Source organism: Heterodontus francisci, chromosome 7, assembly GCF_036365525.1.
Source record: "Heterodontus francisci isolate sHetFra1 chromosome 7, sHetFra1.hap1, whole genome shotgun sequence".
In the NCBI taxonomy this organism is placed as follows: Eukaryota; Metazoa; Chordata; class Chondrichthyes; order Heterodontiformes; family Heterodontidae; genus Heterodontus; species Heterodontus francisci.
In genome coordinates, this window is record NC_090377.1 from 37,487,499 (window position 1) to 37,505,080 (window position 17,582).

A 17,582-nucleotide genomic window follows, 5' to 3' on the forward strand; every position below is an offset into this window, starting at 1 on the left:
CTCACCTACACTTTGGTTGGCTGTAAGCATTAAGCATCAGACCTAAAGTATTATGCCTTAAGCTTTAAACTTTGAATAAGTAAAACTTTGCTTGTGTGCATATTGTCATAGATCTAATAAAACAGTGAGTAGAAGCTAGCTAGTTAATAAAAAAACACCGTGTGTACCATTCAAACTGAGCTTGCAACACATTTTGCAGTGTGCAATTTCAACTCTTTTTCCCAAGATCACAGTAAAAATGAATATGTTGAAGTGTGATTTTTGAGATTGTAATAACTGCAGAAATTTTCATACTTCATTTATGGTAGTTAATTTTTTGACAGAAAACTGTTCTTCACTGACTACGGGGACGTTGCCAAGATTGAAAGATGCGACATGGATGGTCAAAGCAGAACCAGGATAGTGGATAGTAAAATAGAACAGCCATATGCCATCACACTTGACCTGGTATCCAAATTGGTCTATTGGGCAGATGTTTATCTCGATTATATTGAAGTGGTGGATTATGAAGGAAGGAATAGACATACAATTATTCACGGACGTGATGTGAGTACCCATTATCTTTAAGTTGACTTATTTTAAAACAAGAAAAATTAATCTCTCTATGTGACTGTGAAAACTAAAAATTGCTCATTGTATTAAGAAACATAGGACAAAAATTTTCCCCTAATGGGGGCAATTATAGAGGAGGGCGGGCCAAAAAATTCATGCTGCCAGCCAGCATGCCGGTTTGCTGGCACCATTGTGTCCCCGAGCCATTTTCCCAGAGGCAAGATTGGGGTCCTACAAGTGGCAGGTAGCCAATTCAGGTAAGTTAATGGCAAATTAAAGTCAAGTTGCAGCCCCCAGCGGTGTCAGGAACAGATCAGCTACCTGGAGGCAACCTCCTGGCAGCAGATGGGGGGTGGGGTCCAGTGCTCCTGGCAGGCTTTGAGGCCCTCCTCGCCCTCCTGGTCACAACTGTAGCCACAGGCTGACCTGTGGAAGGGTTTCCCCTCCACAATGGTGACCTCATAGCTGTGTCCATTTTTTAATTTAAGAGTTTTAAAGGTTGCTGAGAGGGTGCCTCAAGATGGAGGTGCCCCCTCTCTCTCCCTTACATGCAGTGGGAGCTTGCAGCTCCTTCTGTGCTTGAGGTCCTCCTATTGGATCTCCAGCTTCGAGAGCCTGCCCGCCATCCTTAATTGGATGGAGGTCCTAAGTTCTTACTCCAATTTCCAGTGGTCATCAGTCCACAACACAAACCGGCATTTCTGTTCCTCATGAACTAATAAGTGTCAACACTATTCTGAATTTGGCATGATCTCAATCTGCTTCGATATGTCAACAAGTTTTTGTGTTGTCTGTTCCCAAAGCAAACATCAAGTGAACTGGGTGACAATCGCAATGTTAACCTGCCAGATTCACCAAGGCTGCCTTCTAGTGAGACCCTGGTCTTCCTGGATGTTGACCATAGTGAATTTGCAAGATTTACTTTGGGACTGCAGCCAGCTAATGTTTTGGAAATAAGCGGACACAAATAACCGGTTACACCAGTGTGAAAGCTGTTGAATTACGTGATTTTAGACTACAGAGCTATCCAGAGTGGGGTCGGGTGGACATAAAATTAGAGCGAGGCCACTCAGAGGTGATTTCAGAAAGCATTTCTTCACACAATGTGTAGTGGGAATCTGGAATTCTCTTTCCCCTCACCACCGCAGCCCCCCCCCCCTCCCCCACCGCCCCCCACGATCCCTCACGAAAAGCTATTGAGGCTTGGTCAATTTCAAAACTGACACTGGTAGATTTTTGTTAGGTACGAGTATCAAGGGTTATGAAACCAAGGCATGTAGGTGAAGTTAAGATATAGATCAACCATGATCTACTTTAATGGTGGAACAGGCTCAAGAGGCTGAATTGTGTAGACCTGTGCCTATTTTCCACTTTCAGTCTATTTGAATCACTGTGAGCTTGAATTATTTTTGAACAGTAGAAAATTAATGTGCATGCATTGAGAGACTAAATGATTTTTTGGATGCATTTGTGATGTCTCACTTAAACTGCACACGTGCAGGGACATTCTTTGTATATCCCCAACATCATTTCTTGCCAATATTGTAAAACGTGATAAGCAGCTGCTGTCTGTGGCTAGAACTAATATAGGTGTGGGGTACCTGAGGGAGAGAAAGGCAGCTGCAGCAGAAAAACTGAGGAATTACTGAAAGCAAGAGAAGTCAACACTAAGCAAATTTAATCGGAGAAATAATTCAGAAATAGATGTTAAGTGTCTGAAAAGTTGTGAAGAAGATAATGAGAGGAAAAGCTACCAATAATATGTATAAGTGTGAAAACAGGATACAAGTGACAAGGAGCTCTTGCACAAATGATAATGAGCAGAAGGAGGTGCCTACTGGCAGAAAGGGCTGAAAATACTGAAATAAATTTTAGGCAAAATAACAACTACTTAAGATATTACATTTATTTTGCTGCATTGGTTGTAGTTGACATAATATTTTGTGCATATTAACCTGGCAATTTCAGGCCAGTTACTTTAACATCAGTGGTGGGAAAGCTTTTAGAAAAGGTAATCTTGGAGAAAATTAACAGCCACTTGGGCAAGTATGAACTAATAAAGGAGAACCAGATTATTAAGGGCAAACTTGATTGAACCTTCGATAAAGTAACAAGAGTGGGTGGATGAGAACAGTGCAGTTAATGTTGTGTAAATGGACTTTGAAAAGGCTTGTTAGCAAAATTGAAACCCATGGAATAAAAGAGACAGTAAAATTAACAAAGGGATAGAAAACAGAGTTGTGGTGAATGGCCTTTTTTCAGACTGGAGGGAAGTATACAGTGGTGTTTGCCAGGGTTTAGTACTATGATCATTGCTGTTTTTATACACATGAATTTGGACAGAGTCGATAGAGAGAAACTGTTCCCACTTGTGAAAGGATCGAGAACGAGAGGGCACAGATTTAAAGTATTTGATAAGAGAAGCAAAAGTGACATGAGGAAAAACTTTTTCACGCAGCAAGTGGTTAAGGTCTGGAATGCACTGCCTGAGAATATGGTGGAGGCAGGTTCAAATGAAGCATTTAAAAGGGAATTAGACAGTTATATGAAAAGGAAGAATATGCAGGGTTACAGGGAGAAGGCAGGGGAATGGAACTGAGGGAATTGCTCTTTCAGAGAGCCAGTGCGGGCACGATGGGGGAATGGCCTCCTTCTGCACTGTAATGCGTCTGTGATTCTGTTCTGTAATGACTTGGGGCACAGGGCACAATTTTGAAATTTGCTCATGACACGTAATTTGCAACTGTACTAACCAGTGAGAAAGATAGAAATAGAGGAATTACGCAGGCTGCTAGAATGGGCAGACATATGTTAGATGAAATTCAGTTCAGAAAAGTGTGAGGTGGTAGATTTTGATAGGAAAATGAGGAGAGACGATACAAGTTAAATGGCAACATTTTAAAGGGGTTCAAGAACAGAGGAACCTGGGGATATTTGTGTACAAATCCTTGAAGGTGGCAGGACAGGTTAACAAAGCAGGGAATAGTGTAAATGACGGAGGACTTCAGCAGTGCTTGACAAATATCTTCAATTGGAAATCTTTGTGGGCTTCTTGAGAAGGTAATTGATCCCCTTTCCTTAGTAAAGATTGGAGCTGCTGGTGCAAGTTCCCTGATCTCCCCATTCTATATCCTAAGGTTCTAAAAGAGCTAACTGCAGAAATAGTGAATGTGCTGGTTATGATTTTACAAAATTCCCTAGATTCTGGAACAGTCCCAGTGGAGTGGAAGTTAGCAAATGTTACACCACTATTCAAGAAAGGAGGGAGAGAGAAAACAAAGAAATACTGGCCGGTTAGCCTGACATCAGTCGTTGGGAAAATGCAGGAATATATTATTAAAGAAGTCTTAACTTAGAAAATCATAGTATGATCAGACAAAGTCAACATGGTTTATGAAAGGGAAAGCATGTTTGACAAATTTATTAGAGTTTTTAGAGGATGCAACTAGTAGAGTTCATAAAGGGAACCAGTCGATGTAATATATTTAGATTTCCAAAAGGCATTTGATAAGGTGCCACACCAAAGGTTAATGTGCAAATATCTAGGGGTAATATATTAGTATAGACAGAGGGTTGGTGAAGGGACAAGAAGAAAAGAGTAGGGATAAATGGGTATTTTCAAGTTGGCAGGCTGTAACTAGTACAGTGCCGCAAGGATCGGTGCTGAGGCCGCAGCTATTTATAATCTTTTTTTAATGACTTAGATGAAGAGACAGAGAGTAATGTATCTAAGTTTGGTGTCCATACAAAGCTAGTTGGGAATGCAAGCTGTGAGGAAGACACAAAGAGGCTGCAAAGAAATATAAACAGGTTAAGTGAATGGGTAAGAAGGTGGCAGATGGAATACAATGTGGGGCATTGTGAGGTTATTCATATTGGGAGTAAGAATGGAAAAACTGAATAGTTTTGAAAGGCATAAAACTTGTAAATGTTGATGTTATTTTTTTTTATTTAGAGATACAGCACTGAAACAGGCCCTTCGGCCCACCGAGTCTGTGCCGACCATCAACCACCCATTTATACTAATCCTACATTAATCCCATATTCCTATCACATCCCCACCTGTCCCTATATTACCCTACCACCTACCTATACTAGGGGCAATTTATAATGGCCAATTTACCTATCAAGTCTTTGGCATGTGGGAGGAAACCGGATAACCCGGAGAAAACCCACGCAAACACAGGGAGAACTTGCAAACTCCGCACAGGCAGTATCCAGAATTGAACCCGGGTCCCTAGAGCTGTGAGGCTGCGGTGCTAACCACTGCGCCACTGTGCCGTTCTGAGGGACTCGGGTCTACTTGTACAAGGAACACAAAATGTCAGCATGCAGTTACAGCAAGCAATTAGGAAGGCAAGTGGCATATTGGTCTTTACTGCAAGGGGATTGGAGTACAAGAATAAAGGGGTCTTGCTGTAACTGTACAGGGCTTTGGTGACATCACTCCTGGCGTACTGTGTGCAGTTTTTGTCTCCATATTTAAGGAAGGATATACTTGTATTGGAGGCGGTACAGTGAAGGTTCACTAGATTGGTTTCTGGCATGAAAGAGTTGTCCTATGATGAGAGGCTGAGTAAATTGGGTCCATATTCTCTGGAGTTTAGAAAAATGAGAGGGAGACCTTATTGAAAGATTCTGAAGGGGGCTTGACAGGGCAGATACTGAGAAATTGTTTCCTCTGGCTGGGGAATCTTGAACACCAGGGCACAGGATCAGGGGTCGATCATTTAGGACTGAGATGAGGAGAAATTTCTTCACTCAAGGCGTTGTGTATCTTTGGAATTCTCTACCCAGAGGGTTGCGGATGCTCTATCGTTGAATACATTTGAGGCTGGGATTGTTGATTTTTGGTCTCTCAGGGAATGAAGGGATATGGAGAGCAGGCTGGAAAATAGAGTTGAAGCTGAAGATCAGCCATGATCGTATTGGGTGCTGGAGTAGGCCCAAGGAGCCGCATGGCCTACTCCTGCTATTTCTAATGTTGTTGTGCTTCCCTAGCCCCCACCCCACGCCACTTCCCCAACAGAATTTAAAGGAACAGTGTAATTGGACTGGAATTGGGTTCTACCACATCCCCTTTACGGTTTGAAATATTTTTCACCTTCCACCAAAACCAGATTTTTAGAGACTGAGCGTGGGATGCTGTGGTTCTCACTGACAAGCGGAGGAGTGGGGTGGGCTTCTGATAGATGTTCAAGTGAAGTGGTGATGATAGTGAGGAAATTTCGTGTTGATGCCAGACGTTTTTTTCTGGAGTGTAAGGGTGGAAGGAAGAGATCGGTATTCCTCTGCTATTTTTTTCCCTTCCAAAAAGGTCTTTCTGTGGCACTGGAGTGAGCTCCTCTAAGCATTGCTTTTTGCATTCATTGCCCCTAGTTCTTGTCAAATTTTTCTCCCCAGGGTCACTCACATTCTTTTGTCATTCTAGGATGGATGATAGCTTTACTGAACTACACACATTCTGTCCGGAAGTATGACAGAACTGCCAGTCTCTTGTCACTTTAATTTAATATCCCACTTCTACACTGTTCCAATGAAGCTGTATATAAGTTGGGATGTAGCATAGCATAGGATCAAGGCACCTCGTATTTTCAGGGTCGATCTTTTTTAAAATCTCTAATTGTGCTTGGAACTTGTCAGCTTTGTACCGAAGCTCAGTGGATTTGGTATTATTATGACTGCATCTGTAACAGGTAGAGCTGTTTGTGAGACAACAAAAATACTCACAAGTTGAAGTTGAAAAGATGACAGAAGAGAGAATCGGAACACATGAAACTGTGTGTAGAACTTCAAGCAATTTCTCATCACTTGATCACTTAAGTGCTCAACAGTATCTGTTTTAGCGGCAGTATTGTCTACTCCAGTCCTGAGTGCTTTGAAAGTTGTCTAAGGTAGAGTCACGCTAGGCTCCCACCCACCAAGAATGAGGCACATTAATTTTGTCATGAACATTAATTTTAAATTGTTGCTGAAGCGAGGAAATGACTTGTTAAACAGATCAGTCGTGGCTGGAAAAGACATTTGCATATTAACAGACAGTGCTTGGAAGGACAAAAGACCATTCCCTGACACAATCAACCCACAATGGTCCTTGATCACTCGGTATTGTGTGTAAGAGGAGCATTCCAGAGACTGCCAAGGTGATACAATCCAGGACTTGTTAGACCAGCTGGTCACATGATGAACTGGATGTTCCAGGGTCTTTTGAACTAGCCACAGAGAGTTTGAACGCAGAAAGACTGTTTGCTCCTGGACTGAGAAGATCTCTCCTCTCTGCTCCCATCGCTTTTTCACAAGCCTCTGAATCCCCTGAAGACACATGAACCCCAAGAGACAAAAGTCTCCTACAGTGAACAAGGTTTAAGAAGATTACTGGGCCCCCAACGAAAAGCAAGATCTCTCAACAATCAAAGACTCTACAGTGAGCTTGAAGAATTGTAACAACAACTCTTCTGATATTGCCTCAGACTTTTCCACTTTATTTTTCTTCTGCTCTTTTCTGTCTCTATTTGCATATGTGTCTCGTGTATGCATGCTAGCGTGGGCGCGTTGTGTATCCATAGGCATCAACCGAATTAGAGTTTAAGTTCAAGTTTAATAAATTTCAACTTTTCTTCTTTAAACCTAAGAAAATCTGTTTGTGCTGAATTCTTTGCCTTATAATTGAAAAGTGGTGAACAAGGATTCACCAAGTGGGAGCTGAAAACACTGTGTGTTTAAAAATAAAACCCTGTTACGGTAAGACCAGGTGAAGGCTGAGAGGGCTAGATACCTTTCTCACCTGGTCGTAACAGTAGTTTGAGAGAAACTCAAGCTGATATCTTCTGAAAATGAGAAGGCTCAAAGGTGACACAAAAACAGGTCAAAGTAAGAAGCTGTTATTATTTCCAGACTAGAACTATGGATCTTTTTGTGATAATTTTTACAAAGTCCTCCTTAACATGGAACTTATCTGTAAATATTTATAATATTGATCTTCTCTTAATTCAATGCTGTTTAACTAGAATGTTTATTGATCTTGCCTAAATGAACACTTCAATCATCAGAACACATTACCTGAATTTAATGGCAAGAAATAAACACTGCACAGAAAGAAAATACAACTTTGATTTTGGCAAGGCGCAGTAAGCAAAGGAGGTTCAGAGGATGTAAGAATGAAGAGGTAGCAGCCAGCTATGTTGGGTTAAACATGCTATTGACATTTGTTCCAATGTGAACAGTCTGCAAATCCAAGGTCTCTTTCCAAAGTCTGATCTTGAACAGCGTACGCTGCTAAATTAATATTTTAGTAATGAGTATCAATTAAAGCAAAGCTATTCTTGACTCATCCTGGGGTATTTTTAGTCAAACTATTCTACAACTAAACCACTCAGTTGTATTAAAACTGCTACAAAAAGCTACAATAAGAATAAAACTGGACGGTTCACCTGGCATCAACCTAGACGCCGGATTCAGGCCCAACAAAGGCACGCCCAGCCCAGACAACCCCGCAAACCTTTCCTCACTAATACCTGGGGACTTGTGCCAAAATTGGGAGAGCTGTCTCACAGAGTAGTCAAGCAACAGCCTGACAAAGTCATACTCACAGAATTATACCTTTCAGCCAACATTCCAGGTGTCTCCAACATCATCCCTGCGTATGGCCTGTCCCACTGGCAGGATAGACCCTCAAGAGATGGTGGCATAATGGTATACTGTCAGGATAGAGTGGCCCTGGGAGTCCTGAACATTGACTCCGGACCCCATGAAGTCTCATGGCATCAGATCAAACATGGGCAAGGAAACCTCCTGCTGATTACAACCTACCACCTTCCCTCACCTAATGAATCAGTACTACTCCATGTTGAACACCACTTGGAAGAAATCTTGAGGCTAGCAAAGCATAGAACGTATCCTGGGTGGTGGTCTTTAAGGTCCATCATCGAGAGTGGCTTGGTAGCACTACTACTGACTGAGCTGGCCAAGTCAAAGAACAAAGAACAAAGAAAATTACAGCACAGGAACAGGCCCTTCGGCCCTCCAAGCCTGCGCCGATCCAGATCCTCTATCTAAACATGTCGCCTATTTTCTAAGGGTCTGTATCTTAAACTGAGGGACATAGTTGTCATACTGGGCCTTTGGCAGCTGGTGAGGGAAACACATACTTGACATCGTCCTCACAATCTACCTGTCGCAGATGTATCTGTCCATGACAGTATTGGTAGGAGTGACAACCACACAGTCCTTGTGGAGACAAAGTCCTGTCTTCACACTGAGGGCACCCTCCATGTTGTTTGGCACTACCACCATGCTAAATGGAATAGATTCAGAACAAATCTAGTAGCTCATAACTGAGCAGCGATGAGGCGTTGTGTGCCATCAGCAGTCACAGAATTGTATTCAAGCACAATCTGCAACCTCATGGCCCAGCATATCCCCCACTTTACCATTACCATGAAGCCGAGGAAATTGACAAGCAGTGAATAGTGGAGTGCCGCAAGGATCAGTGCTGGGTCTCAGCTATTTACAATCTATGTTAATGACTTAAATGAAGAGACCGAGAATAATTTATCTAATTTTGCTGATGATCTAAAGGTAGGTGGAAAGGTAAGCTCTGGGGAGGACACAGAAAGGTTGCAAAGAGATATAGACAGGTTAAGTGAGTGGGCAACAAGATGGCAGATGGAGTATAGTGTAGGGAAGTGTGAAGTTATTCACTTTGGTCATAAGAATAGAAAAGAATAATTTTTAAAAGGTGTGAAACCTCTAAGTGTTGATGTTCAAAGAGACTTGGGTATACTTGTACAAGGAACACAGAAAGTTAGCATGGAGGTACAGCAAGCAATTAGGAAGGCAAATGCATGTTGGCCTTTATTACAAGGGGATTGGAATACAGGAATAAAGAAGTCTTTCTGCAATTGTACAGGGTTTTGGTAAGACCACATCTGGAGTACTGTGTGCAGTTTTGGTCTTCGCATTTAAGAAAGGATATACTTACATTGGAGCAAAGGTTCACGAGATTGCTCTCTGCGATGAGCGGTTGTCCTATGATGAAAGGCTGAGTAAATTGGGCCTATATTCTCTGGAGTTTAGAAGAATGAGAGGCGATCTCAATGAAACATACAAGATTCTGAAGGGGCTGGATAGGGTAAATACTAAGAGATTGTCTCTGCTGGTCGAGGAATCTAAAACACAGGGGCACAGTCTCATGATAAGGGGCCAATCATTTAGGGCTGAGATGAGGAGACATTGCTTCACTCAAAGGGTTGTGAATCTTTGGAATTCTCTACCCCAGAGGGTTGAAGATGCTCCATCATTGAATACATTGAAGGTTAGGATAGACAGATTTTTGGTCTCTCAGGGAATCAAGGGATATTGTGAGCTGGCAGCAAAGTGGAGTTGAAGTCTAATATCAGCCATGATTTTATTGAATGGTGGAGCAGTCTCGATGGACCATATGGTCTACTCCTACTCCTATTTCTTGTATTCTTTGTGTTCTCCCTCCATAATGAGTGTACTGTGGCCACAATATGTATCATCTGCAAGATGCATTGCAGCAACATGCCAAGGCTTCTTTGGCAGCATCTCCCAAAACTATGACTTCTACCACCTAGAAGGACAAGGGCAGCAGACACAAGGGGAAACCACCACCTCCAAATCATACAGTATCTTGATATAGAAATGTATCTCAGTTCCTTCATTGTCACTGGGTCAAAATCCTGGAACTCCCTAACTTACAGCACTGTGCGAGTACCTTCACCATAAGGACAAGACAGCAGCTCATTACCAGTTTTTCAAGGGCAATTAGGGATGGGCAATAAATTCTGACCTTGTCAGTGAAACCCACATCCCATGAATGAATTTAAAAAAACTTTAATAGAGTGAGTGGTTGCTATGACAGCACAATGTTCTACCATAATGACTCTAATTAGAGTGCCGAACCAATAGGTGCACTTTTTTAATCATTTAACAGCACAAACAAAAATAAAGTCCACCAATGTAAACACAATAGTTTTTAAATGTAGACATACTTTTGCACATTTTAGAATTAGTCAGGGTGAAACTTTCTTTTGGGCCTCCTTATCTCGAGAGACAATGGATATGCGCCTGGAGGTGGTCAGTGGTTTGTGAAGCAGCGCCTGGAGTGGCTATAAAGGCCAATTCTGGAGTGACAGGCTCTTCCACAGGTGCTGCAGAGAAATTTGTTTGTTGGGGCTGTTGCACAGTTGGGTCTCCCCTTGCGCCTCTGTCTTTTTTCCTGCCAACTACTAAGTCTCTTCGACTCGCCACAATTTAGCCCTGTCTTTATGGCTGCCCGCCAGCTCTGGCGAATGCTGGCAACTGACTCCCACGACTTGTGATCAATGTCACACGATTTCATGTCGCGTTTGCAGACGTCTTTATAACGGAGACATGGACGGCCGGTGGGTCTGATACCAGTGGCGAGCTCGCTGTACAATGTGTCTTTGGGGATCCTGCCATCTTCCATGCGGCTCACATGGCCAAGCCATCTCAAGCGCCGCTGACTCAGTAGTGTGTATAAGCTGGGGGTGTTGGCCGCTTCAAGGACTTCTGTGTTGGAGATATAGTCCTGCCACCTGATGCCAAGTATTCTCCGAAGGCAGCGAAGATGGAATGAATTGAGACGTCGCTCTTGGCTGGCATACGTTGTCCAGGCCTCGCTGCCGTAGAGCAAGGTACTGAGGACACAGGCCTGATACACTCGGACTTTTGTGTTCCGTGTCAGTGCGCCATTTTCCCACACTCTCTTGGCCAGTCTGGACATAGCAGTGGAAGCCTTACCCATGCGCTTGTTGATTTCTGCATCTAGAGACAGGTTACTGGTGATAGTTGAGCCTAGGTAGGTGAACTCTTGAACCACTTCCAGAGCGTGGTCGCCAATATTGATGGATGGAGCATTTCTGACATCCTGCCCCATGATGTTCGTTTTCTTGAGGCTGATGGTTAGGCCAAATTCATTGCAGGCAGACGCAAACCTGTCGATGAGACTCTGCAGGCATTCTTCAGTGTGAGATGTTAAAGCAGCATCGTCAGCAAAGAGGAGTTCTCTGATGAGGACTTTCCGTACTTTGGACTTCGCTCTTAGACGGGCAAGGTTGAACAACCTGCCCCCTGATCTTGTGTGGAGGAAAATTCCTTCTTCAGAGGATTTGAACGCATGTGAAAGCAGCAGGGAGAAGAAAATCCCAAAAAGTGTGGGTGCGAGAACACAGCCCTGTTTCACGCCACTCAGGATAGGAAAGGGCTCTGATGAGGAGCCACCATGTTGAATTGTGCCTTTCATATTGTCATGGAATGAGGTGATGATACTTAGTAGCTTTGGTGGACATCCGATCTTTTCTAGTAGTCAGGATGAAACTATTGTCAATTTATACATGTGTACAGTGGAAAAGTGGAACTTAATTGCCAAAATAAATTAATTATATTGGGTCCAATTTGCAAGTATAAATAGTTCCAATACAGACAATTCAAAATACACAAAGCCTGTGTTTTTGATAGGTTCCAATTCTATAAATGCAGAATTACAGCCAGGATAGATGCTGATAAACTCAACAGTTAAATTTGCACTGTTCAAGAAACATGGCTGCTGCTTACCTAAATCCAGCTTTCTCACTGTTGTTCCAGCCTTCTTTTCAGCAGAGCAGGAGTTTCTGTAGGATGATTTTACTAATGAGATATGTCAGTCCTGAGTGCTCTGGGCTACATACCAGGTACAACTCCAAACATAAATAAGGTGTAAAATATTGGTAAGATGTCAGTTAGCACATCTGATGCATAGAAATGTTAGAATAAAAACTAGATGGTAGGTGTATATTAGTATCTCAGCTCAAATGAGACTATGTAATTGCATCCTGAGTAAAGAAAAATGTATTCATGAATCTAAATTCTTTTGTATTCAGGACGATTCACTGATGTTTCTGAAAGTGAAGCAATTACCAATGAGCAATACATTTAATCCAATCCATAATTCACACCTTTTGTATGATATATAAACCTGAAAAGAGTAACTTAGGCACTCATGTGAGTAATCTTTTGCCACTTTAAATTTAGCAGCTGCATAAAGTCCACTGTATTAGTTACATTAGTGTAAGAATCACAGGTAGACTGGATTTTAAGAGAATTGTTAAACTTTGAAAAATTGCTCTGAAATATGTGCTGAAATAATTATTTTTATGGCATCATGTCAGAATTTTTTTAATCGCTGTACCAAGTGCTCAATGAGAATATCCAATGAATGACTGATGTACGTAGACCAGGATTATCCCAACTTTGATTCCCAGTCTATGTTAACTTTATCCTTTTTTTTTGTTCATTCATGGGATGTGGGCGTCACTGGCCAGGCCAGCATTTACTGCCCATCCCTAATTGCCCTTGAGAAGGTGGTGGTGAGCTGCCTTCTTGAACCGCTGCAGTCCATGTGAGGTACCCACAGTGCTGTTAGGAAGGGAGTTCCAGGATTTTGATCCAGTGACAGTGGAGGGAGTGAATGTTTGTGGATGGTGTGCCAATCAAGTGGGCTGCTTTGTTCTGGATGGCGTTGAGCTTCTTGAGTGTTGTTGGAGCTGCACCCATCCAGGCAAGTGGAGAATATTCCATCACACTCCTGACTTGTGCCTTGTAGATGGTGGACAGGCTTTGGGGAGTCAGGAGGTGAGTTACTCGCCACAGGATTCCTAGCCTCTGACCTGCTCTTGTAGCCACGGTATTTATATGGCTACTCCAATTCAGTTTCTGGTCAATGGTAGCCCCTAGGATGTTGATAGTGGGGGATTCAGCGATGATAATGCCATTGAATGTCAAGGGGAGATGGTTAGATTCTCTCTTGTTGGAGATGGTCATTGCCTGACACTTGTGTGGCGCGAATGTTACTTGCCACTTATCAGCCTGAGCCTGGATATTGTCCAAGTCTTGCTGCATTTCTACATGGACTGCTTCAGTATTTGAGGAGTCGCGAAAGGTGCTGAACATTGTGCAATCGTCAGCGAACATCCCCACTTCTGACCTTATGATTGAAGGAAGGCCATTGATGAAGCAGCTGAAGATGTTTGGGCCTAGGACACTACCCTGAGGAGCTCCTGCAGTGATGTCCTGGAGCTCAGATGATTGTCCTCCAACAACCACAGCCATCTTCCTTTGTACTAGGTATGACTCCAACCAGCAGAGAGTTTTCCCCCTGATTCCCATTGACACCAGTTTTGCGAGGGCTCCTTGGTGCCATACTCGATCAAATACTGCCTTGATGTCAAGGGCAGTCATTCTCACCTCACCTCTTGAGTTCAGCTCTTTTGTCCATGTTTGAACCAAGGCTGTAATGAGGTCAGGTGCTGAGTGGGCCTGTCAGAACCCAAACTGAGCGTCACTGAGCAGGTTATTGCTAAGCAAGTGCTGCTTGATGGCACTGTTGATGACACCTTCCATCACTTTACTGATGATTGCGAGTAGACTGATGGGGCGGTAATTGGCCGGGTTGGACTTGTCCTGCCTTTTGCGTACAGGACATACCTGAGCAATATTCCACATTACCAGGTAGATGCCAGTGTTGTAGCTGTACTGGAACAGCTTGGCTAGGGGTGCAGCAAGTTCTGGAGCACAGGTCTTCAGTACTATTTTTAGATTTTTTTAGATTTTTAGATTTCGAGATACAGCACTGAAACAGGCCCTTTGGCCCACCAAGTCTGTGCCGACCATCAACCACCCATTTATACTAATCCTACACTAATCCCATATTCCTACCAAACATCCCCACCTGTCCCTATATTCCCCTACCACCTACCTATACTAGGGGCAATTTATAATGGCCAATTTACCTATCAACCTGCAAGTCTTTTGGCTGTGGGAGGAAACCGGAGCACCCGGAGGAAACCCACGCGGACACAGGGATAACTTGCTGGAATATTGTCAGGGCCCATAGCTTTTGCAGTATCCAGTGCCTTCAGTCGTTTCTTGATATCACGGAGAGTGAATCGAATTGGCTGAAGTCTGGCATCTGTAATGCTGGGGACTTCAGGAGGGGGCCGAGATGGATCATCAACTCGGCACTTCTGGCTGAAGATTGTTGCAAATGCTTCTGCCTTATCTTTTGCACTGATGTGCTGGGCTCCCCCATCATTGAGGATGGGGATATTTGTGGTGCCACCTCCTCCAGTTAGTTGTTTAATTGTCCACCACCATTCACGACTGGATGTGGCAGGACTGCAGAGCGTAGATCTGATCCGTTGGTTATAGGATTGCTTAGCTCTGTCTATTGCATGCTGCTTATGCAGTTTGGCATGCAAGTAGTCCTGGGATGTAGCGTCACCAGGTTGACACCTCATTTTGAGGCATGCCTGGTGCTGCTCCTGGCATTCCCACCTGCACTCTTCATTGAACCAGGGTTGGTCTCCTGGCTTGATGGTAATGGTAGAGTGGGGGATATGCCGGGCCATGAGGTTGCAGATTGTGGTTGAGTACATTCTGCTGCTGCTGATGGCCCACAGCGCCTCATGGATGCCCAATTTTGTATTGCTAGATTAGATTAGAGATACAGCACTGAAACAGGCCCTTCGGCCCACCGAGTCTGTGCCGACCATCAACCACCCATTTATACTAATCCTACACTAATCCCATATTCCTACCAAACATCCCCACCTGTCCCTATATTTCCCTACCACCTACCTATACTAGTGACAATTTATAATGGCCAATTTACCTATCAACCTGCAAGTCTTTTGGCTTGTGGGAGGAAACCGGAGCACCCGGAGAAAACCCACGCAGACACAGGGAGAACTTGCAAACTCCACACAGGCAGTACCCAGAATCGAACCCGGGTCCCTGGAGCTGTGAGGCTGCAGTGCTAACCACTGCGCCACTGTGCCGCCCTGTTCGAAATCTATCCCATTTAGCACGGTGATAGTGCCACACAACACGATGGACGGTATCCTCAATGTGAAGGCGGGACTTCGTCTCCACAACGACTGTGCAGTGGTCACTCCTACCAATACAGTCATGGACAGAAGCATCTGCGACAGGCAAATTGGTGAAAACAAGGTCAAGTATGTTTTTCCCTCGTGTTGGTTCCCCCACCACCTGCCGCAGACCCAGTCTAGCAGCTATGACCTTTAGTACTTGGCCAGCTCGGTCAGTAGTGGTGCTACTGAGCCACTCTTGGTGATGGACATTGAAGTCCCCCACCCAGAGTACATTTTGTATCCTTGCCACCCTCAGTGCTTCCTCCAAGTGGTGTTCAACCTGGAGGAGTACTGACTCATCAGCTGAGGGAGGGCGGTAGGTGGTAATCAGTAGGAGGTTACCTTGCCCATGTTTGACCTGATGCCATGAGACTTCATGTGGTCCAGAGTCGATGTTGAGGACTCCCAGGGCAACTCCCTCCCTACTGCAGACCACTGGCCCGCCACCTCTGCTGGGTCTGTCCTGACTTTGTCGCGGTTAGATCCAACTGAGTGGCTTGCTAGGCCATTTCAGAGGGCATGTAAGACTTAACCACATTGCTGTGGGTCTGGAGTCACATGTAGGCCAGACCAGGTAAGGACAGCAGATTTCCTTCCCTAAAGGACATTTGTGAACCAGATGGGTTTTTACAACAATTGACAATGGTTTCATGGCCATCATTAGACTAGCTTTTAATTCCAGATTTATTAATTAAATTCAAATTCCACCTTCTGCTGTGGTGGGATTCGAACCCATGTCTCCAGATCAATACCCTGGGTCTCTGGATTATTAGTCCAGTGATAATACCACTACGCCACCGCCTCCCGCATCCAGGGTGTTATTAGGAGTGCTGCAGTTGCCTTCAACATAAATATTTTACAGAAAATAGCTGGACATGCATAAATGTTGAAATTCAGGGGAATACGCTCATGCTAGGCATTGTTCAGGCTGGTAGCATCGTGGCTTTGTTCCTGGACTAGAAATCCAGAGGCCTGGGATAACCTCGAGGCATGAGCGTAAATCCTATGATGGCAGCTGTAGAATTTAGATTCAGTTAAATTAAATAAATATTGAATAGGCTAGGGCCAGTCATCGTGGCTGTGAACCTACTGGATTATTTCAAAAACTCATCTGATCCATTAATGTCCTTCAGGGAAGGAAATCTGCTGTCTTCACCTGGTCTGGCCTATATGTGACTGCAGATGCACATCAATGTGGTTGACAGTTAAATGCCCTCTGAAATGGCCTGGAAAGTCATTCAGTTGCAAAGCAATGGACAAAAAAATCCTGACCTTTCCACCAAGACCCACATCCCAAGAATAAATTTAAAAACACAAGTTCAACATTTAGATATCATTCACCTTAAACATCCATGTTAATATTCATAATGACCTCAGATTATAAAAAGAAGCCAAAATTATCTCAGATAGAAAGGAATCTAGACTCATGAGCCAATTCTGCTTTACTTAGGATACAATTGCATTACCTCAGTTGTGATGATGTTGCCTCATGTACAGGCTTAATGGACCAGCTGGTCATTTCTGGCCTGTCTTCTGTCATGTTCATATGCTTTCGTGAGTGATTTCACACAAATAACTTTGCAGATTTCTTTTTAACTACACAGCGTTAAGATATGAAGTGGCATATTTATTGTCACCTAACACACTTGCCAAGAAATTAGTTTTTGCTCAACTTCAGGCACAAACCTAGGAAGAACCACAAACTGCCCAGCCAAAATTGATGAGCAAGAGGACCATGCAAGCTTAGTCCTCTTCTGTCATCAGGATGCAACTAGTGAGCTGGGAACACCATTCAAGCCCCAAAAGATAGCATGCTGGTCACATAAATAGAAAAGCGCATCACTGAACCCACTGTGTTTGGGAAGGCAGGGAGGAGATTGGTAGGGGGGAGGTGGAGGTGAACAGTGGCTGGCACCGGTTCACAGTTTCCATGTGGAGCCAGAAGGAACATTTCTGCTCCTGTTCCATGTTCAAGTAAGTAATAAATATATTACTTCTTACCGGCAACCTGCAGCGGTCCCTTTAAAGTCCACTGATTTGGTTGTTGTGCGCCTGAAAAAGAGGCAGAACTGGGTGCTA

The 17,582-nt window shown here is 43.7% G+C and overlaps 1 protein-coding gene across 4 annotated transcripts in view; it reads left to right on the forward strand.

Annotated features, from left to right (window-relative positions):
• Positions 1-17,582, forward strand: part of LOC137371926 (low-density lipoprotein receptor-related protein 1-like) — a 1,827,029-nt gene that overhangs the window by 741,877 nt on the left and 1,067,570 nt on the right. For all 4 annotated transcript variants that reach the window (XM_068035008.1, XM_068035009.1, XM_068035010.1 and 1 more), the window contains exon 8: positions 324-546. In XM_068035008.1, the coding sequence (XP_067891109.1) occupies positions 324-546 (223 nt within the window). The remainder of the gene's footprint in view (positions 1-323; positions 547-17,582) is intronic.